General features: G+C 49.2%; 1 protein-coding gene across 1 annotated transcript in view; it reads left to right on the forward strand.

Annotated features, from left to right (window-relative positions):
* The window catches only part of sema6bb (sema domain, transmembrane domain (TM), and cytoplasmic domain, (semaphorin) 6Bb), a 115,264-nt gene extending 91,912 nt beyond the window's left edge, over nucleotides 1–23,352 (forward strand). Inside the window, exons 8-18 of the mRNA XM_042342838.1 lie at nucleotides 700–790; nucleotides 1,134–1,253; nucleotides 2,185–2,273; nucleotides 3,503–3,720; nucleotides 11,429–11,560; nucleotides 11,868–12,017; nucleotides 14,867–15,046; nucleotides 16,405–16,545; nucleotides 20,009–20,086; nucleotides 21,001–21,059; nucleotides 22,337–23,352. Coding sequence (XP_042198772.1) covers nucleotides 700–790; nucleotides 1,134–1,253; nucleotides 2,185–2,273; nucleotides 3,503–3,720; nucleotides 11,429–11,560; nucleotides 11,868–12,017; nucleotides 14,867–15,046; nucleotides 16,405–16,545; nucleotides 20,009–20,086; nucleotides 21,001–21,059; nucleotides 22,337–23,352 — 2,274 coding nt within the window. The remainder of the gene's footprint in view (nucleotides 1–699; nucleotides 791–1,133; nucleotides 1,254–2,184; nucleotides 2,274–3,502; nucleotides 3,721–11,428; nucleotides 11,561–11,867; nucleotides 12,018–14,866; nucleotides 15,047–16,404; nucleotides 16,546–20,008; nucleotides 20,087–21,000; nucleotides 21,060–22,336) is intronic.
* The last annotated feature ends 354 nt before the right edge of the window (nucleotides 23,353–23,706 follow it).

The raw sequence follows: 23,706 nt of genomic DNA on the forward strand, positions 1-23,706 counted from the left end.
GTTGTTGTTGTTGGTTCTAAAGTTTACGAGATTGGTTCGGATGAACAAAAAACGCCCTTTCGGTGCCTCCGATCTCATCCGTCCAGAATCTCCACCCCCGACTGATCTCCCAGCGAGTTGTCCTGTAACTGTAGACCATCAGTGTTAGGATCCAAAATACACAGCTGCCCCGAAGCTGCTATCCAGTAAGTATGTTCTGATTAACTTACAAATATTTACACGATGGATAATGGCCCTCATTAATTAGAATGTCAGTCTTCCCCGGTAAGTCACCATTGCATGTCCAGATGTGGATTTCAGTGCAGCGCTGTTTTTATAATATGTTCTGTTATATTGCTGTTTGGGATATAATAACAATACACATCATCATAATAATAAACCTCGCATTTGATTGGGCGCCTTATTGCATCTTCGAGACGTCTCAAAGCGCTTCAAGAATATACCGCAAAGCGGATTGACTGCGTATCTTTGGGCGAAACGCTGCAGCCAATTGCGCGCAGCAGCGTCCCCACAACCGGTGGTGGGTTGTCCAATTATGCGATTTTTCGGGTAACTCACGGCTGTGCACGGGCAACCTAACCCGCTCACGTCACGGCTGCGGGTTTGGCTGCGTGCCGCGGCTCAATTCAGTTGAGAGCGAAATCTAGCGTCACGTCACCTCAACCTCACGCCACGAGTTCAGTCCTTGTTTCATTTCAGATAGACACCATGGAGCCTCTGGGGGACAGCATCAGCGGGATGGCCCGATGTCCATACGATCCCAAACAAGCGAATGTCGCCCTCTTCGCCGGTAATTATTACATCATATTATTATAAATTGTTATTATATAAGGCACGAGCCTCCGATCCGCTGCCACGATCCAGACCGAGACCCTCAGTTTCCTCACTGAGCACATCGCTCTGCAGTCGAGAAACTCTACCCAACCTCGGCCTGTGAGACCGATTTGCCTTGAACTTTAAGATGATTAAATTCGTCCTTAGCTTGGTCGATCGCTAGTGTCCTGTGTTTCCAAGTTGAGCGAATGCAGTGGATCCCGTGGTTGGGATTCATAAAATCCCATCTCCGGGTTGCAAATGACCCGCCTGGTCACGGTGCAGTTTAGGTTCACATTCACGATCTCTCTTTCTTGCAGATAATAAGTTGTTCACAGGAACAGTCACCGATTTCCTCGCCATCGACGCCGTTATTTACCGAAGCCTGGGCGAAAGCCCAACACTGAGGACAGTGAAGCACGACTCCAAGTGGTTCAGGGGTAAGTCAGCCCGACACGCGCGGAAACCCGTCACCGTGACCAGCCGGGTGTCTGACACACACGGAAACCCGTCACCGTGACCAGCCGGGTGTCTGACACACACGGAAACCCGTCACCGTGACCAGCCGGGTGTCTGACACACACGGAAACCCGTCACCGTGACCAGCCGGGTGTCTGACACACACCGAAACCCGTCACCGGGTGTCTGACACCCAAACACGGAAATCCATCACTGTGTTCAGACGTCATAATGGAGATGTTTCAAAGCGTTTGCAAGATATTACAGTAAAGTATGGTTACTGTGCATTCTGTAGGCAAATGTGCAGTCAATTTGCACACAGCCGTGAAGTAAATGAGCTATTCTATTTGCCGGATTGTTGGCTGGACACCAGGATAAACTCCCTTCTCTTTTCAAACATCGCTGTGGGATCTTTTAACATCCTTTAATCTGAACTGTCAGATAGGATCTCAGTTTAACATCGGATCCAACAACAGAGCACTCCACCAGCACTGCACTGGAGTGTCAACTTGGACTGTGACTGGGGGGGGGGGGGGGGAGACTTGATCCCAACACAACCCTCTACCCCAAAGGCTCAGCCAGACCATGGAAACCTCAATGCCCACAGTCGGACTCTCATTTAGTTTTCTTTGGCTTAAACCTCAGCAGTATTAAAGAAAGGGATCAGAACGAATCAGAAATTCAAGCTACTGCATTACATCTCTGCATCTCTGCTCTGGAAGCCATTGGGGCCCATTTCCGTTTCTGCAGCAGAAATGACGTTGCGATTGTAACGTGAAAGTCAAGTCGATTGATTTCCAGTCTATAATTCAATCTGTGTGTGTGTAATTGGTTAACAAGACATAAGTCTTGTTAGTGCCATGTTTAATATAAGTGACGATGTAGATCTGGGTTGACCCGTTCTTGTTTCAGAACCGTATTTCATTCACGCCGTCGAGTACGGACACCACGTCTACTTCTTTTTCCGGGAAATCGCCATGGAATTTAACTACCTAGAAAAGGTAAGTGGGGGAGGCTTTGCCTGGGGGGTGGTGGGTGGGGTGGGGGGGGCAACAAGGAACGACAAGTGGGAAAGGGGGTGAGGGACAGTGTTCTGATTGCCCTGTGCGCTCATCAGAGGTACCAGCCCATGTGTGTGCGCGTGTGTGTTTATGTCTGATCCGAAATGTGATTCGTTTTAGAGACTTAACAAGCTTCGATCAATGCTCGGGAGAGATTGTCGGTGGATAAGGCTCCCTGCCGAGCAACTGAGATTCTCAGTAAAAAAGAGCTTGATGGTGCATTTATTATCCCGGTCTAAAAGGAGAGGCAATAGCTGATTAGGAACAAGACATGGGAGGCGGGGAGAGGGTTAAGGACAAGTGCAGATCAAATAGCCCCTTGTGGGTCTTGAGATCGCCAGATCGGTTCAGATGAAGAAGACCCTTCGGCACATCTGGTCTCATCTCCAACCCTGCTGTCCCCGTCTCCCCCCTCCTCCCCCCCCCCTCCATCACAGCACCGAGTTCTTTCCTAAACCAGTCGTGGCCTCAACCACCTTTCCTGGCCACAACAACCCCCCCCCCCTCCACTCACTCTCCCCCCACCCCCACCATCACAACCGTTAATTACCCTCTGGGTAAAGGAACTACATCATGGTGTAAAGAGTTGGGGTAGAGGTTGCGAGAGGATAGGTCACACACGGTCTGTGAAAGAGTTGGGTCCTAATGGATCCTGTTCCTGTTGTTGCAATGCTCTGCCCACTCCTATGCTCACACCCGGCCTGAGTCCATTTGTGAGCGACCGGAACACATTTCCAAAACTTGGTTTACAGAATTAAAAGTATTTGCAGACGCCAATCTTTCAGGACCCAAAGTACGGATGAGCCCAGAGCCTCGTTTGGCTTCGTAGGAGTCGGTCGGGCGGTGGGGGTGGTAGGGAGCGTCAAGTCAATCCACGACTGTTTGTGGAACGCTGCTGTGCGCAATTGGCTACCCTCAAACTACACCGATTCGGTTCGGTTCGGTTGTCCATCCACTTCCTCCAGTAAATTGAAGGGAGATATGAAGCCCACAGACAAAGCCTGAGGTTGTCTATCCCTAGAGTAAGCAGACCCCCCCCCAATTCCAATGAGCTGCTCTGTATATCTGGTTGTTCCTCCATCTCACACCTCAGCTCGAAGTCTCACCAACAATTCTTCCCTCTCTCCTCCCTCCTGCCTCCTCCCCACCCCACCCATCCTCCTCCCCAGGTGGTCCTGTCCCGAGTTGCTCGCGTCTGCAAGAACGACATGGGGGGCTCCCAGCGGGTCCTCGAGAAGCAGTGGACATCCTTCCTGAAAGCCCGACTGAACTGCTCGGTGCCCGGAGATTCCCACTTCTACTTCAACATCCTGCAGGCCGTGACCGACATTATCCAGATCAATGGGCATAGCATCGTGCTGGCCATCTTCTCTACCCCCTCCAACAGGTAAAGCGGGCACCACAGCCCTTTGTCTGGACCAGAGATGTTTGTTGGAATGGAAGTCAACAACAGCAACAAATTACATTTGTAGAGTGCCTCTCATGCCTGGAGGACGTCCCAAGGCACTAAATTCACAGTCTCTCCCCCCAGAGGGACGCAACCTGCTTACCTGATTCAAGAACGTATCTGGCCATTCCATTCCAATGAATATCTCTGGGATTTCCATCGGTCGGTGGGATGTAGTTTGGTTTGGATATTCTTCAGCGTGGTCAAGGATTTCCACACGGGTCAGACACCTGGCTGACCAAAGAAATAAGCTCTGGGTCAGAAGGTTATGGGTTCGAACCCTACTCTGAGTTCACAGTCGAGACTGACACTTTGATGCACATGACATCCTTGAACTTATTCAAGTGGATGTTAAAGATTCCACGAGGCACTGTTGGAAAAGAGAAGAGAAGTTTCTCTGTCCCGGTGTCCTGGCCAACAATCTCCAGGTGTTAATCGGTTGCTTACTTCATGGCTGTTTGTGGGATGTTGCTGTGAGCAAATTGCCTACCAAATACTCCATCAGCGTTTTACAGTAAAACCGTGTGAAGCGTGTTAAACGTCTCGACGACACTAAACCAAACTCAAGGACTATTTATTTGCGTTGTATGTTATATCTTAGCCGTTTTTTGCAGATCTCTCTCTCCGCCAGAGTCCAGCGCCCCCGAGCTTACAGAGAGAGAGAGAGAGAGAGAGAGAGTTTGTAACTCTCTCCCTGTTCCTCAGGGTCAGATCCGCTTACAGAACGAGAGCTGCCGATCTGGGCAGATCAATGGTGGGAGCGACGGGATCTTTGCTGCGTTCGCAGAATTAAAAGGCTGAAACGCAGGAATAAATAGCCGGGAAATAACCACACGGCCAGGCCTCATTGATTTGTGCAAATAAAGCTCTTATTTCTGCGGATTTCTGTTTGGGAGACGGCAATAAACAGCATCTTCTAAGTGCTGCTGAAAGCAGCTGATTACATTTCCGCTTTGTAGGCAGCTTTGAACAAGACAAGCTTCTACATAGTAATGGGAGGGAGAGGGTGGGTGGGGTGGTGGGGTATACTTGTGTGGAGTATAAACACCGGCCTGGACTAGTTGGGCCGAATGGTCTGTGCAATATAATAATGATAATAATCCTTTTCGTACAGCCAGAGCACTTCACTGTGGAGTCCTGGAGCTCAGTGGTTAGAGCGCTCACCTCGCAAGCGAGAGGACCCTGGTTTGATTCCCGGGCAGGGCGAAACATTAGGCAAGTTTCCTTACTCCGCACGCCTCTGCTTACCTAGCAGGCAGTAGGAACCCGGTTGATGGATCGCTTTTCTGAAAATAATAATCCTTCAAAAAAAATGAGTCACTCAATCCACGACTGTTTGTGGGACGCTGCTGTGCTCAATTGGCTGCCCTCAAACTACAGTCAATTCACTTTACAATATATACTGTGAAGCGCTTTGAGACTTCTGAAAGACTGGAAAAGGCGCTATATCAAATGCAAGGATTATTATTATTAATCAGGATTGATTGTGATGTGACTACGTGATTGCAGGTGAATATGGGAGCCCAATTGCGTACAGCAACATCCCACAACAAGAAGGAACAGGGGACAGTCTGTCTCCACACCCAAGCCACAGCTGTCTTTGTTTTCCCACCTCAGTAATTAGATTTTATTTATAAATTTTGTTTTGTCCGTAGGAGGTATAAACATGGGTCTTGCTTTACAGCTAATGCCTGTTTGAAACTAGGCTCCATTTCATTAAACGAAGAACAGTATTGATTTCCAGTCTTGTGAATGGAAGAGATTTAGCATTTTGTGTGTTGTTATTCTGCGGGTTTAACAAATACCAGCGATTCACCATCTCCTCTCCCAACCCCCCTCCCCACTCCAGAACATCACCTAATACTGTTAAATCCCATCCCCTCCCAGAACACAATGAACTACAGCAAAGGTTAGATAACGCAGTAAAACTCCTCACATAACCCTGGGAGTGCGGAGGGAGCTTTACTCTGTCTCTAACCCATGATGTGACTGATTAGGATGGGGGAGGCGTTGGGGAGGGAGGGAGGGAGGGAGTAGGGGAGATTCATTATTTTCAACGTTAAAAACGTCACTTGGACTGAATTGCAAAAAACAAATGAAAAGTAATGGTGGGTCCCTTTGTAGAATCTCAACTATTTAAATATTTTTCCCTGTTGGTTATAAATGACCCAAATTAAAATAAATACTTTTCTTGGCATGGTCAGGGCATCGAGCCACGGTTAAATGAGATGTTTAAACCCTAACATGTGCTTGTATTTATGTCCGTATTTCATTACTGGTTTTGCTCCACAAAGTTTCGTCCGGTCATTTATCATGGATTTGACATTGAGGTGAAATTGAATCATCTTTGAAATATAAATGATTCAGTGAAGTTCATTGTATTTTTAGACGTGGTGCTGAATTCACAGTCTTTCCCCTTTTTTCAGTTGATATTAAAAACATCAGTGGAAAGAGCCAAGGACAGTACAGGACAAGACTCACAGACAGACCGACTGACCGACCGACTGACAGGCACAAGACAGACAGACACAGACAGGCAGACAGACAGATAGACACAGACAGGCAGACAGACAGAAGCAGACAGGCAGGCAGGATGCTTATTGAGTGGGGGGGAGGTAATTGGGGTTTCCTTAGAGCTGAACTGGTTCCAAAGTGACTGGCTGGAACAGAATGTCAAAATCGAGTCAGCCCTCTGTGCCGGTCTCCAGTCTGGTTCCTGAGCCGGGAGGGGCTGTAGTATTCCAGGGCACTCACTGCTGATGACAGCACAGCCCGCCCTGGTCATCGGCAGGACCTGGAAGGGCCAACCAGAGACTGGGAGCAGGGAATTCTCCGACTCAGCTCCTGTTAACCCTGCAGCTAAAGCCGTAAAGGATTGGGTGGTCCTAGCTGGACATGTAGGGAGAAAACTTGCCAGACAGTGATATCAATGGCAAACTGTGCGGTTTTAGCTGGTTAGACTCTAGCAGTTACCCCAATCCACACTCTGGGGTCTCCAAACCTTGGCTCTTGCCCACCTGCAGGACGTATCTATCCAGAGAGAGAGCGCATTCCACTCCAACAATCTCTGTGTCGATGCATGGAATTCTCAGTCAAGCGCGGTATGGGTTTCTCCATGTGTCAGCCACGTGGCTGACCAAGACAAACAGACAGGAGACGACAGTCAGACAGACAGTCGGACAGACAGTCAGACAGACAGGGTTGGACAGACGGATGGGTAGGGCAAGAGAGGGCAGAGCAGCCAAATGCCAATCGACACTGATTCTGGAGGCGATGGGGGGGGGGGGGGGGCCACTGCGCCGACAGGACAAGATATTAAAGCGGGGTCTTGTCTGCCTGTTTAAGTGCATGTTAAACGATCCTGTGTAGAGACAGAGCTGGGTTTCCTGTTGTGTTAAGTAGTGTAACTGCTGGAATATGCTAAACATAATGCGGTCTTAGTTTACGGGTCGGGCTAATAGCCTATGAGCTCATCAGGTTCAAGCGCACACGGGGGCCGTAATTATAGAATGAATCCAAATGAAAAGGATTCCAAAGTCGCAGGAGAGTGCATTTCCTCAGATAATTGGATAATGGATTAATTATAGGCGCACATGTGTGTATGTGTGTCTGTCTATGTGTGTGTGTGTGTCTGTCTGTGTGTGTGTCTGTCTGTTTGTGTTCCTCGTGTCTGTGCGTGAGTATATTTGTGTGTATATACGTATCTGTATGTATGTGTGTATGGGTTTGTGTCTGTCTGTCTGTTTGTGTTCTTTGTGTCTGTGTGTGTGTATGTGTATTTGTGTGTGTATACGTACCTGTCTGCGACTGTATGTGCACATGAGTGTGTGTTTGTGCGTCTGTCTGTTTGTGGTTGTGTGTTTGTAGGGAAACACAGCATCTAATTTGTGCAAAGTAACATCCCACAAACAGACCTGAGGGATTGTTGGTCAGGACACCAGGGAGGAAAAAAAACTCCCTTCTCCGCTCGGGTTAAAGTCTCATCTGAAGGACGGACCTCCGACAGTGTGGCACTCACCCCACACACTCCCAGCACCACCGTGTTGCAGAGTCAGCCTGGAGTGTGAGCTCAAAGTCTCGACGTGGGGCTTGAACCCACAACCTCCAGACTCGGAGCGAGAGCTCTGCTGATTGAGCCAGGCTGACATTGTACGCACATTGATGTCGTCACCTCGTGGAAGGTGTTAGAATAGGCCATGAGAGGCCAGGTAATTTGAATTGAGATTTCTCTCTGTAAACAGCACAGCGTTGGATAAGTAATATCAGTCTGACCCTGAGCACATTAATCTGCTGTCACTGAATTGCTTCGTGGAAAATGGGTTTTAAAGTCTATCCAGTGTCAATTATACCCTTCTCTCCCAAGAGTTGCTGAGCAGATGAGGTTAGAGGGGGAGATCACAGAGTGTGTGTCTGTACTCTCCACATCAACACCCCCCACATACACACCAGGCAAAGGGACTACAGAGACTGGGTGACTTACTGGATTGGCAAACGTAGTGACTGTTTTGCGACTGAACCTTTCTCGCATGCCCACTGATTGATAAGAAAAATAAATACTGTAAGCGTGGAAACATTTCAAAACGCTTTGCGATGATTATTGTCAAGCATAGTGGCTTAAAGGCTAAAGATTATTATTGTTGTTAATTCATCAGAATTGATAATTATAATCCTTGCATTGTAATACAGCACCTTTCACATCAGGAGGATGTCTCGAAGCGCTTTACAGGATTCTCTGTAAAGTGTAGTGACTGTGTATTTTGCTAGCGACCGTTGGCAGCCAATTTGTCCCAAAAACAGCCATGGAGTGAGTGACCAATTTTATTTGGGGGATTGTGGTCAGGAGCCCCCGGGAGAGAGAAACTCCATTCTGTTTTCCAACAGTGCCACGGGATCTTTAACATCTACCTGATCAGGCACAGACTGTAGGCAATTGGTGGATTAACAGTAAGTAGCTTAGTGGTTAGAGCACTCGCCTCGCAAGCGAGAGGACCTGGGTTCGATTCCCACACAGCGGGGAAACATTGGGCAAGTTCCCTTACTCCATACACCTCAGCACTTTGGGACGTGAAAGGCGCTACACGAATGTAAATTTGTTGTTTGTTGTTGTTGTTTACCTGGCAGTAAGTAGGAACCCGGTTGTTAGTCGATTGGCGGATCGCTTTTCCGGGGGTAATAATCCCTTCAAAAATATATCTAATAATGTGGTCACTCAATCCACGACTGTTTGTGCACAATTGGCTGCCGAGTTTCGCCCACATAAATATACAGTCAATTCACTTTACAGCATATTCTGTGAAGTACTTTGAGACATCTCGGAGACGTTATATCAAATGTAAGGATTATTAGTTCGTAACTACAGACATCAGTAGTTTTAATGTCTCAGCTGCAGGATGACGATAAGTATTTATAACCCCAGATGTGAAAAAAAAGAAACACGACTCAAAACATTAAGTACTAAAAGCACCTTAACTTTACAGAAAATTACATGAGTTTTTACAACCTCTCCTCCTACACACAAACAGCAAACCAGCTTTGAGTTGTCCCATCTTATTACCTGTCTAACAAGGCAGAGGCAGATTCAATTGATGTTACTCCATTACAGCAGTAATATGTTTAAGCACATATACCTGCCAGAGAGGTTTTATAGCCAGAGAGATGTTCAGTCAGACAGCAATTCAAATTAGTGGATTTTAATTAGGTCTGCGGGAGGCAACAGATTAAAATATAGCAAACTGTGTACTACGGAATTAATCAGCCTCAGCAAAGCTTTGCATATGGTAACGGGAGTCGTGCAATAGCGCTGACTGTAACCACGTACTTTACAAGGCATTGGATGGGCCTGAGTATTGGAGGAGAGTGGGCACCTCAATATGTTGACTGACTGGGATATGAAAACAGTGTGTGCGTGTGTCTTGATTGTCTGACTGTCTGTCTCTCTCTCTCTCTCTCTGCCCACATGTGAGTGTGTATGTTTGTGTGTGTCTCCCTCTCTGCGTTTGTCTTTGTGTCTGTCTGTCTTTCTCTCCGCCTGTGGCTCTTTTGCTCAATTTGTGTGTGTGTGTGTGTATCTGTCTCTCTCCTTCTCTATCTGTGTGTGTGTGTGTGTCTCTCTCTCTCACTCTCTCCAGCTCTCTGCCACCCATCTGTGTGTATGTGTGTGTCTCTCTCTCTCTCTCTGTGTTTCCATTCTCTCACTCTGATTCTATCCTCTCTCTCTCTCTTTCTGATTCTATCCTCTCTCTCTCTCTCTCTCTGTTTCTATCCTCTCTCTCTCTCTCTCTTGCCTTCACCTATTATCAGATCTCCACCTCACGCTGATTCAAAACTGTTACCATGATGTGTAATGAAAATCCGCATCAGGTGAAAGCGAGTGCTGTTCTACTGACGCCCAGACCAATGCTGAGCCAGACAGCTCACATGTGGTCACAAAACATTGCTCTGCATGCACAGTTTGCTCCATTTTATGCTGTGGCATCCTTAGCACTAATTAAATTCCATTGTAGAAAAAACATCCAAGTCAGAGAGAGGATAGAGTGCACACGGATAACAATATTAATAATGATAATCCCTTGCATTTGATATATCGCCTTATCACATCTTTGAGACATCTCAAAGCACTTCACAGAATAAAGTGAATTGACTGTGTATTTTGTGGACAACATCACAGCAGACGTTACGCGCAGACAATACTAAGAGATGAGAAGTTGTAGTACTAAATAATAAACCTTACGTTTGACACAGCACTTTTCATGTCAGGAGGGCGTCTCAAATCGCTTCATTGGATATACGGTAAAGTGTAGTGACCTTGTGTTCTGTGGGCAAACACCCCACATACAGCCATGAAAATGAGCGATCGGTTTTATTTGGGGGATCTTTAACGTCCACCTGAACAGACACAAAGGACCTTGGTTTAAACATCTAACCCAAAGGACGGAAAATCTGACACTGCCACTCTTGGAAAAGAGAAGGGAGTTTCACTCTCTCCCGGTGGCCTGGCCAACAAAGCCCCCACAGATAAAATTGGTCACTCACTTCATTACTCTTTGTGGGACATTTGCTAGGGGTAAATTGGCGAGCTTCGCGATGGGAAAGACGCTGTACCAAATGTAAGGATTATTTTAAGCGCTTCGTTCACCAATTGATTTCATTTGCTCCCTCCCGGCTGGCAATAGCTTTGGTTGACGTTGGGCTGTTCTAAAAAATAAGCGGTTTACAGACAAAATCTTTCACTAAGTTTTGGGGTGGGGGGTGTTATGTAAGAGATATAATAATAAAATAATAATAATAATAATAATGCTTGCATTTATGTGTCCATTGAGCAGGTTTTGAAGGGCTGTCATGGCAATGCCTTGTTTAGTCCACAAAATACACAGTCACTACACTTTACAACAACTGTTGTTGTTGGATTTGTTCCAATCCTGAAGTCCTGGCCTCCGAGTGAAATGGAGACCCCAACATCAGGACCTGCCCTGGGTTATTGCCCCATTGTGATTAGGAATTGGTTTGTTCCCAAGCCGGGTGTCTGACCCACGGGGAAAGGCACCTCTGATGGGTGGGCAGCGCGGCTGAGATACCTGCCACAAGAAACCATGACAGAGCTGTGAGCGACGTGACTAATCCACCTGGCGCTGCGTGTTTCGTTCCCCAGTATTCCCGGCTCTGCCATCTGTGCCTTCGACATGGAGGAGATCACCAGCGTCTTCACAAGGCATTTCAAACAGCAGAAATCCCCCGACTCCATCTGGACACCGGTTCCCGAGGAGCTGGTACCATCTCCCAGGTAATAACACGCCCAACCACAGGCGACAGAACAATAGACACGCTCTCACACTCGCTCGCGCTCACACTCGCTCTTGCACTCGCTTGCTCTCACGCTCGCTCTCGCACTCGCTCGCTCTCGCACTCGCTCGCTCTCGCACTCGCTCGCTCTCACACTCGCTCTCGCACTCGCTCGCTCTCACGCTCACTCTCACACTCGCTCTCACACTCGCTCTCGCACTCGCTCACACTCGCACGCTCACACACTTTTTTTTTTGGGTGAGTTTATGACTGAGTGGCAGAACCTATCTCCTCTCACTCTCACACAGGCCCGGCTGCTGTGCAGGACCGGGGACAAATTACAACTCGTCCAACGGGTTTTCCGATGAGATGCTAAACTTCGTGAAGACTCACCCCCTGATGGATGGCGCTGTGCCTTCACTCAGCCACAGGCCCTGGATCATAAAGACAACCATAAGGTGAGGTTCAAAGGCAATCAATAAGAATAATTATTTATTGGATAAATAATAACAACAACAACTTGCACTTCTGTAGCGCCCTCCATGCAGGACAGAGTCTCAGAGCACTTAACAGTGGCGGAGCCCGACTCCGAGCCGGGGGGAAAGGGGAAGTGGTCGTAAGCACGGTCGAACAATAGTAAATAATAAATAAATCATAAATAAGGATAAACACCTCTGTTTTCCTAACAGTAAGTAGGAACCTGGTTGTTAGTCGATTGGCGGAGCGCTTTTCCGGGGGTAATAATTCCTTCAAAATAAAATAATAATAATTTGGTTACTCAATCCACGACTCTTTGTGGGACGCTGCTGTGCGCAATTGGCTGCCACGTTTCGTCCACAATCTTCTGACTTCTGACTCACTTTACAGTGTATCCTGTGAAGCACTTTGAGACGTCTCAAAGACATGATAAGGCGCTGTATCAAATGCAAGGATTATTATTATATAATTTGTGGGTCATCTGGCGCAGTGGTAGCTCTCAGTTGGACCTTGATTTAAGATCTCATCCAAAGGACAGCGCCTCCAACAATGCAACAGCCCCCCCCCCCCTACCCCCCGCCCGCCCAGCGCTGCACTACAGTGACATATTAGATTATGATAGCTCAAAGGTCTAACGTGGGGGCTTGAACGCACCACCTTCGGAATACAGGGGCGAGAGCGCTACCGGCTGAGCCGGGCCGGCATAGGCTTCCGATTTCAATCGGTAAAAATCATCAATTTGGCAGATTTTCCAATTTCCTTCAAATCGTAGAAAAATTAATTATCAGCGTTTAACGTCCAATTAGGTGGGCCGATCAAAAAAGATCGCTCAAAATCTGGGAGTTTCCCTCCACCTGCTTGCTCCGCACCAAGAAAAATTGGGATAACAGAAATATTGATGAATATTATAAATAAAAATTACACAAAAATGACAAGTGTGTGATTGAGGCCTGAGATAGCAACAGTGACCTCTGCTGTCCATTCAGTCAGTTTGTTCTCAGTGCCAGACATGTAGCGCTTGGATTTAATTCAAGTCTGAAAACATCGTGATCAGCTTTTTTCATGCTCGGCCGGGCGTCTGACACACGCGGAAACCCATCACCGTTGCTTAAGAGTTTCCGAACCAAACTTGAGAATTCCATGTATTCCGCCCACACATGGAAATCCCAGAGATAGATTGTTGGAATGGAATGTGCACTCTTTCCATGAAGCGATGCATCCTGTTTAGCCTAATTCCGGAAAGTATTAGGTGCAGGTTGGCAAGAGCCAAGGCCTTGGGGACCCCAGAGTATGTGTTGGAGGTAACTGCTGGAGTAACCAGCTAAAACCGCACAGCTTGCCTTTGATGTTGCTCTCTGGCAAGCTTTCCCGCTGTTTGTCCAGGAACACCTTATCCATTAGGGCTTTTGGCTCGCAGGGTTAACACTAGATGATTCCCTGCCCCCAGTGACTGGTCTGTCCATCCAAGTCCTTATCATAATAATACTAAAAATAATCCTTGCATTTGATGTAGTCTCATCACGTCCTCAAAGCGTTTCACTGTGACTGGCTATAGGGACCCTCGCTGACCTAGAAGACTTTCATCCCCTCATTCAGGGCTGTATTTGAACCCAGAGCCTAGAGGTCACTGTGTCAACCCATTGCAATGCATCGTTCTCCAAATTCCCCTCGCATTCCCCCCATATGTCCCTTTCCTCAGGAACTTCCTGTCTCAATCTCTCCAAACCCCACCCCATCATCACTACCACCCCCACGTTTTATCTTTCTTTGGGATTTCCATGTGTAGGTGGGATGCATGGAAATCTCAGTTTGGTTTGGATTCTCATAAATAACGGTGATGGGTTTCCACGTGTGACAGAAATTATCTATCTTTAAAACACGCTTTAATACTTGGGGAGGACAAGTTTGCAAGGCTAGGGGTAGAGCGTGAGGGGAGTGGGATTGATTTGGAAGCTCTTTTCAAAGAGCAAACACAGACACGATGGGCCTCCTTCTGTGCTGTATGATTCTGCGATTCTATGAAAACCCACTTCTTCGACTGCGCTTACGGTCGGTCACCTCTTCCTCGCTCGGCTCAGTCCTGCCACCGTGCAGGGCTCCGAGACGCTACCCCACGTGAAGGCCACTGCGTTAACACAAGTTGTTGTTTGTGAAGTTCTGACTGATGTGAAACACTTTCGTGTTTATTCAGTTGGAAGTAAATGTGGCAAATTTCCAACAGCCAAACACTAATTACAGATTCAGTCGTTGTTGTGTTGACTGCATTCACTCCACAGAATATTACATGTTATGGCTTCTGGTTTCACATGAATATTTTCCACATATGTTACTGGGATTTGGGAAGAATCTAAGCCCTGGATCCACTGTCGATGGCATCCCTCCTCTGGGGTTGTATTGTGAGGTGTCCCATCACGTGCGAGTGTCAACCAAATGAATCGTGTGATCGTGGGAACGACTTATGTTTATAGAGTGCCCCTCACATAGGGCGACGCCTCGCGGCTCTGAGCAAATGGTGTTTAACGAAGAAAACAGCATCTCGGAACGCTTAACGGTGGTGGGGTTTGGCCCCCGCGTCAGAAAGAAAGGGGAGGTGACCGTAGGCACAGTCCAAGAGGAAAGTATCCAGTGTGATCTGAAGATGGGCAAAGAGTGGGCGAGATGGAGGGATTGAGGCCAGGGAGTTCCGGAGGTTTGGGGCTTTGTTATACTGAGCGGGGGGGGGGGGGGGTGAGGGGGGAGGGAGGGAGGGAGGTCCATTGATGTGTTGATGCCAGGAATCATGTTGGCTTTCGCCTCTATAATGGATCGCTTGTCTTCCTTTCCTGCCCAGGGATCGATTGACTAAGATTGTGGTGGACACAGAGGCCGGTCCCTTTAGGAATCACACAGTGGTCTTCCTAGGCTCAGAAACTGGCACTATCCTCAAGTTCCTCATCAGACCCACAGCGAGCATGAATATGGTGAATCGGAGCCTGTTTATCGAAGACTTTGATGCCTACAACCCGGAAATGTATGTGATGCTTTGTTCTTGTCTTGAATACAGATAGAGCTTTATGCGTTGACAGCTCTGGGTCCATGCGTAACATTGCAGGACAAAACCAGAGTTGGAAAGAGAGGGGAAGTAGACAAGATGAGTCAGGTAGCAGACAAACTTGTAGTTTAATGATCGGACAACAGGAGGAAGGGAAGAGTGAGGGAGGTGAGGAGTGTTGTAGAGTGTTGGAGGGAGGGAAGAGTCAGGGAGGTGAGGAGTGTTGTAGAGTGTAGGAGGGAGGGAAGAGTGAAGGAGGTGAGGAGTGTTGTAGCGTGTAGGAGGGAGGGGAGTGTTGAGTGTAGGAAGGAGGGAAGAGTGAGGGAGGTGAGGAGTGTTGTAGAGCGTAGGAGGAGTCCTCCCCCCACCCCCACCTCCCCACCTTGCCTGAGTCACCAGGCTCAGGAGAGCGGAGAAAAACCTTAGCACAAAACTGGCAAACAGAATTTTTGGATGTAGATCAAAAAAAATCAAATAATGTACAATTGCAAACTGCAAAATAGCATCTGGATTTACTGTGTGCAGCGACAGAGGAATATAGATATGGTGGATAGAGCTGAAAAATTATGCCTGGGCTCAGCTCCAAGAATTACCAGGATGGATAGGGAGAGCAGAGGTTATTTTCATTACAGCTCCGCAGGTTAAAAGGAGCTATGATGAAAGGCTCTCAAATTCTGATAAGGATCAATTGAATGCAAATCAATCTGCTCTGAGGAGCTGGATTTTAGGCGCACGGAGAGGGAGAAGGGAGGGCGAGATTCCCAACGAAATGTCTTAACAAGGCAAAGGCTACAGTGTCACGGAAGGCAGTCGCTGCAGTCCAGAGGAAAAGGATGTGTTAATGGCAAATGGACAAGGCGGGTTTATTCTGAGATGAAGGCACCAACAACAGAAACAACAGGGAGCTGAGGACCTCAGCCAGGCTTCCCCCGCCCAACCTGTCTCTTCTGCTGTTCCTCCCACTCTGAGGCGTTGGAGGTCAGCTGGGATCTCCAGGCCTGTGATCGAGTTGTCCTGTCCTGTCCTCAGTGTCGAGGCTAATACCTGCAGGTGGACGCAAGGGGACTGTTGAGTTTTCCCTTGTGTGCAGAGGCAATTAACAGAAGCTCATAGGGGGAGGGTGGGTGAGGAGAGTCAGGGAGAGGAGAGAATGAGAGTGAGCGAGGGGTGAGTGGGAGGGAGGGAGGGAGGGAGAGAGAGGACGAAGGAGAGCGAGGGAGGGGGAGAGTGAGAATGAGTGAGGAGGGGAAGAAGAGAGGGGAGAATGAGCGAGGGAGGGATGGAGGGGTTTTGTCCACATTGACTAGGTTTCTTTAGCGACCTCCTCTCTGTTCCAGGTGTGACAGTGATGGCCGGGAGAACAGAAAGATCGTGGGGCTGGAGCTGGACAAGACCAGCGGGACTCTCCTCGTCGCCTTTTCCTCCTGCGTCATGCGTGTAACATACTCCCACTGCGAGCAACACGCCACATGCATGAAGTGAGTCCAACACATGCGCACATACGCGCAGACACACAGACACACGCACACAATTCCAGGCCAAGAGTGTCAGCCGGGCTCACTCAGTGTAGGTCAGCCCAGCTCAGTGTGTGTCAGCCCGGCTCAGTGTATGTCAGTCCAGTCCAGTGTCATCCCGGCTCAGTGTGTGTCAGCCCGGCTCAGTGTGTGTCAGCCCGGCTCAGTGTGTGTCAGCCCGGCTCAGTGTGTGTCAGCCCGGCTCAGTGTGTGTGTCATCCCGGCTCAGTGTGTGTCAGCCCGGCTCAGTGTGTGTCAGCGCGGCTCAGTGTGTGTCAGCCCGGCTCAGTGTGTGTCAGCCCGGCTCAGTGTGTGTCAGCCCGGCTCAGTGTGGGTCAGCTCGGCTCAGTGTGGGTCAACCCGGCTCAGTGTGTGTCAGCCCGGCTCAGTGTGTGTCAGCCCGGCTCAGTGTGTGTCAGCCCGGCTCAGTGTGTGTCAGCCCGGCTCAGTGTGTGTCAGCCCGGCTCAGTGTGTGTCAGCCCGGCTCAGTGTGTGTCAGCCCGGCTCAGTGTGTGTCAGCCCGGCTCAGTGTGTGTCAGCCCGGCTCGGTGTGCGTCAGCCCGGCTCTGTGTGCGTCAGCCCGGCTCAGTGTGTGTCAGCCCGGCTCAGTGTGTGTCAGCCCGGCTCAGGAACATTGCTGTGGCAAATTAGCTGCTGCATTCACCTACAAAATGGACAGTCACTGCATTTGGAGACATTTTGACTACATGATAAAGTTCTACATCAAATACAAGGGCTAATTATTTATTTGCTGCTCCGGCTAATCACCAGGACAGGTCTGCACTGAAACCTGGGACCTTGTTTATCACTTCACCCCCAGCCCCCTCTCCCACCCCCACCCCCCCACACCCCCGATAACTCTAACTCTGGGCAAATTAGGGCCTGGCGTTTTGTTCAGAGAGTCAGTCGTCACAATGATATATGTATCGCCCACTCACCAAAGGCCATCGCAGGCTCAACATTCATTCAGTGTCATTTTACAGAGAAAGGAAGAAATGCCGTATTCAGCAGCAAAAGTGGATTGAAATTCAATCAATTGAAACACAGTGCGGAGCGAACGAAATTTGACACATTTTTAATGCTTTTCCTGTGCTGCATATCGATGCACCCGACCCCACCCTCCTCCCTCCCTCCCCTCCTCCCCCCACAGTGGCCTCGGGGATGTGTTGCTTGCGCTAGGTTTGTCTCGAAAAGGGATTGGAGGGTAAAATCGGTGAGGACCGATGTAAAACAAATGGGAAAGAAATTTAAAACAAAAGCTGCAGAGATCAGGAGAAGTGTTTAATTGAGATGCGGAAATGCACGCGTTGGGAGAACAACAAGCCCCACTGTAACCCCTTGTTTAAGCTGCTCGCTTTTTGTTTGGTGATGAAGTCTACAATACAATTTATATTTATATAGCGCCTTTCACGTCAGGACGACGTCCCCAAAGCAGATAATTTTGTGCTCATCGAAGTTAGCGACGTTTGTTGTGGACTACAGAATCCGGCGATAGCTTCGGGCATTTCCCTGGTCTGTTTTGCTCCCCCCACCACCCCCCCGCATCCTTCAGAACCCATCTCAAGACCCTCCTCTTTGACTGCAGCTTCGATCACCCTCCTATCCCTATCATCCCCACCCTCCACCGTTCCTGATCCCAACCACCAGCTCGGGTGCGGATCCCTGACTGTCCAGCGCCTCCGGACGCCCTCCTGATGTGAAAGGCACCGTGTAAATGTCATTTGTTGGGGTTATTTCAAAATGGGATGGGTTAGGATAAGATAAAGCTCCTCTAGTTAATCCCAATGCCTGGCCACAGCACCAGCCTCAGAAGAGTGCCCCCTGCTGCACTAGTCTGACATTCTCCGTCACCCGTATCTGCCATCCCGTGGCCTCTCGGAGCGAGATTGACAATTTGGTGCTGAATCCAGGTCAGGTTTGTGCTGAGCCCCACAACCACTGGCGACTGGGCTCAGACTCCTCTCGCACAGGGACCCTCACAGCAAATAAGATGCGAGGGTGGGTTTCAGTCTTCGCTAGACCTGAGCCCTGGTGGCTCAGAGGTGGGAAGAAATCCGGGTTGGTGGGATTTAATGTGAATTAAATTAATTAAACGGAACGTACTGTGAAAGAATATGCTTTAAGCAACACATAAAGCGCTCCCATAACAGACCTGAGACAGAGAGAGACTGCCTTTTCACCTCGGAGACGGGAGCTTAAATCATATTCCGACAGAACTGAAGTAAGGATAGTCAGTAACATAAATCCTGATCGATGAAGGCAGCTCCCAGTAGCCCTGGCAGGCCAGAATTTAATTTAGAATTTATTAATGAAATTGGAAGGAACAAGTCGTCCGCTGACAAAACAATGAGGTGACGTTATTGAGCTCAGGGCTGGGATCTGCCACTGATTGAGAGATGTCAAGCACCCCTCGCTGAATTGTCAGCGGAGCCTTGCATTCGTGTGAGCCAATGCTGTCAATCATCACATAAGAGCGTCGGTGTGAGTGAACTTACAGACCGTTTTATCCCATTATCTCAATTGGAAAAATACAGTGCAAAGTGGGAATTGGATTTATCATAATAATGCTTATAGTTGATCCAGCGCCTTATCACGTCGTCGAGATGTCTCGAAGCGCTGCACAGGAATTTACTGCAGAGCAGCGACTGAGTATTCTGTAGGAAAACGAGGCGTTCGATTTGCACACAACATCCACCCCCCACCCTAAAAAAAAACAGCCATGAAGTGAATGGACCTGTTTATCTGAGGGATTGTTGGCAAGGATACCGGGACAGAGAAACTGCCTTCTCTTTTTGAATAACTGTCTCGGGATCTTTAACATCCAACTGGACAAGCGGACCTCGGTTTAATGTCTCATCTGAAGGACGGCACCACTAACCATATAGCGCTCCCCCTACTCTGTATTGGAGTATCAGCCCAGACTGAATTCCTGACATGGGGGTTGAACCACTACTTTCTAAATCAAGAGCACGAGAGCGCGACTGACTGAATGGGCGTCCTCTCTGCAGAAAATGTCTCTCTCTCCCCCTCTCTCTCTCTCTCTCTCTCGGAAAGTGTCCGTCAACAATGACCTCATCCCCAGTCAATGAACAGCAACGTCAGTCAGACTTCTGTATCTCACATCTCCAGCTCTGGGAGGGGGTTGGGGTGGGGGGGGTGTGGTGGGTGGATGGGGAGTGTTGGTGAGGCTGGCACTGCCCCCTACTGGCTGTGTAAGAAATTGCCACCTGGGCAGAGAATCTGGTTGCATGAGGAAAAAGGGTGACCAGGGTGGGGGGGGGGGGAGATTAATGCTATTGGGAACTGTAATCCATCTTAATCAGGGTCTGGAGGGTGTGAGGAGGGAAGAAAGTTGGGGAACTTTAAGAAATGACTGCTTCAGACTTGTTTATTTCCTAATAGTTGGTCTTAAATCTTGTCTCTCAAGGAGCTGCATTGGCACCCAGGACCCCTACTGCGGTTGGGTCGGAGACGGGACATGTGCCTACTTGGAACCCGGAACCAGGTAGATTCATGACAGCCCCAGTAAAGTGGGGCCTGATTTACACCTCCGCGCACACACTGCCGACAAATGGAAAGGAGTTTTTAACGCCTCTTCAGTATACTCCATTAGCTTAACGGTTAGAGGACCTGGGTTCGATTCCAGGGCGAAACGTTGGGCAAGTTTCCTTACTCCGCGCTCCTCTGTTACGTACCTAGCTGTAAGTAGGAACCCAACCGGTTGTTAGTCAAGTGGCGAATCGTTTTCCAGGGGTAATAATCCCTTCAACAAAAATATATAATTTGGTTACTCAATCCACGACTGTTTGTGGGACGCTGCCGTCTGCAATTTGCTGCCACGTGTCGCCCACAAAATATACAGTCAATTTATTTTACAGTATATTCTGTGAAGCGCTTTGAAACGTCTCAAAGTTTTAATCAGAAAATAATGCAAATAGCTAGTCCATCAGATGTTGCCGAATTCTTTTCCATCCCACAATCCCTTCACCTCGTTCCCTCTCTCGCCTCCTTCAAGGCACGACTCAAGGCCCTCCCTTTCGACCGTGCCTTCAGCCGCCCTCCTACCCCCTCTGCCCTCCCTCACCCCAACCCTGCTCCCCCCCACCCTCACCCCCACCCCCACGCTCGGGTCCTGATCCCTGACTGTTCAGCGCCTTGGGACGTCCTCCCGACATGAAAGGCGCTTTACAAATGTAATTTCGTTGTTGTTGCAGTAAACCGTTTGTTTGTTTGAAGAACAACTTGAATAGATGTCCGCTAGAAAATAATATTTGGGGAACAGTCTAAAGTTTGGGACATGTCAAGCGACTGCCAGGATGGTGGAAGGCAAACTAGATGGACCTTGGTCTTCTTTCGCCAGCAAATTCTTACGTTCTCATGTTCTTACCTGTAAACTGATGAGTCTTTTGTCTCGCACAGCCTGCCTTTTGAACAGGACGTGGAGTACGGAAACACCACCCATCTGGGGGACTGCGAAGGTGAGTGTGTTTTTTAAAAAAAATGATCTTGTCTATTATTTTCCTTTTCATCCACTCCACAAGCGAGAGATTGCAATTGAACCCTTAACCAAATAGTGACTATACTTTACAATACATTCACTGCTGTGCGCAATTGGTTGCCAAGTTTCACCCACAAAACATACAGTCAATTCCCTTTACGGTATATTCTGTGAAGCCCTTTGAGATGTCTTGAAGACGTGATAAGGCACCATATCAAATGTAAGGATTATTATTACAGAGCTGTGCAATGCTGCACAATAATTACCCCATGAAGCCCTGAAACATTTCAAACTGCTAAAGCATTGTAAAGTGCACATCCGTCCTGTGTTCGTTTGGTATTTAAAAATCAATTTTGTCTTAACTAATAGTGAGCCCTGGTAATCATGAATGAGGATAATTGGAAGGTGTCCCACACACACTGTTATCTATCTCCTCAATGGGTCAATAGACTTTAATTGGGGTCTAAATGGCAGTCTTTCTTAATAGATTTATCCACAAGAACATCCAGTTAGTGAAGTTCTAAGATATCCTTAAGCAGATTTGATGATTTAGAAACTAAACCCTTAGTACGAAACAGTGTTGGTTTCCAGGCGCGCTCTCTCTCCTCCGAGTCAGAAGGCTGCAGGTTCAAGCCCCACGTCGGGATCTCTGAGCTCACAGCCTGGGCTCCCGCTCCAACGGGACGCTGATGGTCCAATACATAGTCTACCCGTTCAGGTGGATGTTAAGCGTCCTGTGGCACGACTTGAAAAGAGAAGGGAGTTTCTCTCTCCCCCAGTTCCCTGGTCAAGCTTGGTGAAACCTGTCACTCACTTTGAGGCTTTGTGCCAATTAGCTGCGGCGCAGTCACTGCACTCACTATACATTAAATCCTGTGAAGCGCTTTGAGACTAACAGTGCGATAAGTGTTGCATTTATTTAGCACCTTTCACGTCCGGGAGGACATCCCAAAGCGCTGGCAGTGAAGGATTTGCACCCGAGCTGGGGGTTGGGACCAGAGTGGGGTGGAGGGGAAGAGGGGTTGGTGGGAAGGTGGTGGCTGAAGGAGTGGTCAAAGAGGAAGGTTTTGAGACGGGCCTTGAAGGAGGCAAGGGATGTAGTGAGGCAGAGGGACTCCGGGGTGGAGTTCAAGAGGCCAGCGCCTGCCGAGCGGAGGGAGCGGACAGATTGGTAACGGAGGATTATCGAACAGTGCAAAACTGGGCCCCAAACGTTTATGGCCAATAAATTTGCGAATCTCTCTCTGCCGGCTGCAGGCTTGTTCCACGAGAGCTTCGTCGAGGAACCGAATGGCCTGGTGTCCGTCAACCTGCTGGTGGTGTCGGCCATCGCCGCCTTCGTGATCGGGGCGGTGGTCTCGGGCTTCAGCGTGTGCTGGTTCATCGGCCACCGGGACAAAAAGGACACAGCGCGCAGGAAAGACAAGGAGACCATCCTGGCTCACAGCGAGTCGGTGGTCAGTGTCAGCAAGCTGGGGGGCATGGTGGAGCCGCGCAGGGCCGGGGGGCAGTCCGAGACCCTCCTGGCACCCCTGATGCAGAACGGCTGGCCCAAGAACCAACTGATCAGGACCAGCCAACACCACCTGGACTCTGCCGCTCTGCCCACGCCCGAGCAGACCCCTCTGCAGCAGAAACGCAGCGCGGCGGGGGGGATGGTGGTGCTGGGTGGCCTGGACTGGGAGCAGAGCCTGATCTCCTCCGCGGGCCTCAGGGGGGAGCAGCAGATGGTGACGGGGCCTATGATCCTGGTGGAACCCGCGGCAATGGCTGCCCATCATCACCACCTGGCCGGGATCAGGGCAGTCCCCACCTCCCGCCATTCCCCACAGTGGGAGCAGGACGACAACGAGCTGGTGATGGAGAACCACTATTACTCACACGGGGCGAGGGAGAACCTTGAGCACCCGCCCCCCAGCCGCCATTACAGGTCCTCGCTGGGGGCCAACCCGGGCAGCGGCCACTCTTTTCTGGAATATTCCATCGCGCCTCACGATGACAGCTCCAAGCGGAGGAGAGGCGGCTCCACGCCGATACTGGTTCACGAGGACTATGTGGTGGAGGATGAGTCCACCTGCTCCACGCAGTGGAATTACGAGAAGGCCCCCGCACAGTTCCTGAGGAACCAGACTTTTCACAGAGGAGGAGGAGGAGGGGGGGAGAGGGAAAGGGAAAGCTCGGCGGGGCTCCACGCACATCTCCAGGCCGAGCGACAGGGCTTCAACCCGATAAAGATGGCGGCAGTCGAACGGACACCTTTAGCGACAAAATGAACCGCCGGTTTTTACGTTAAACTTTCTGCTCGGCGTAAACCCCTATTTTTTTGTTTGTGAAAATTGCAGGTGTCCACGAAACACAGGAGCGGAGGGGAAGAGGGAGAGGGAGATGGAGAGGGAGGTGGGGGAGAAAAAAGAGAGAGAGAGATGAAATGCGACTACCACGATGGTGGAAGGCAAGGAGAACTGGATGGACCTTGGTCTTCTTTCGCCGAGCAAATTCTTGTGTTCTTATGAGAGAGGCAGGAAACAGGGAAAGAAGCCTGGAGAGGGAACAAGGCAAGGCCATTCCTCCAAAGGGCTTGATCCCCCTTTTGGAAAACGTTAGGCGAGCGACAGGACGAAAGGCTA

This window comes from Callorhinchus milii, unplaced genomic scaffold, assembly GCF_018977255.1.
Source record: "Callorhinchus milii isolate IMCB2004 unplaced genomic scaffold, IMCB_Cmil_1.0 Scaffold21, whole genome shotgun sequence".
Classification (NCBI taxonomy): domain Eukaryota; kingdom Metazoa; phylum Chordata; class Chondrichthyes; order Chimaeriformes; family Callorhinchidae; genus Callorhinchus; species Callorhinchus milii.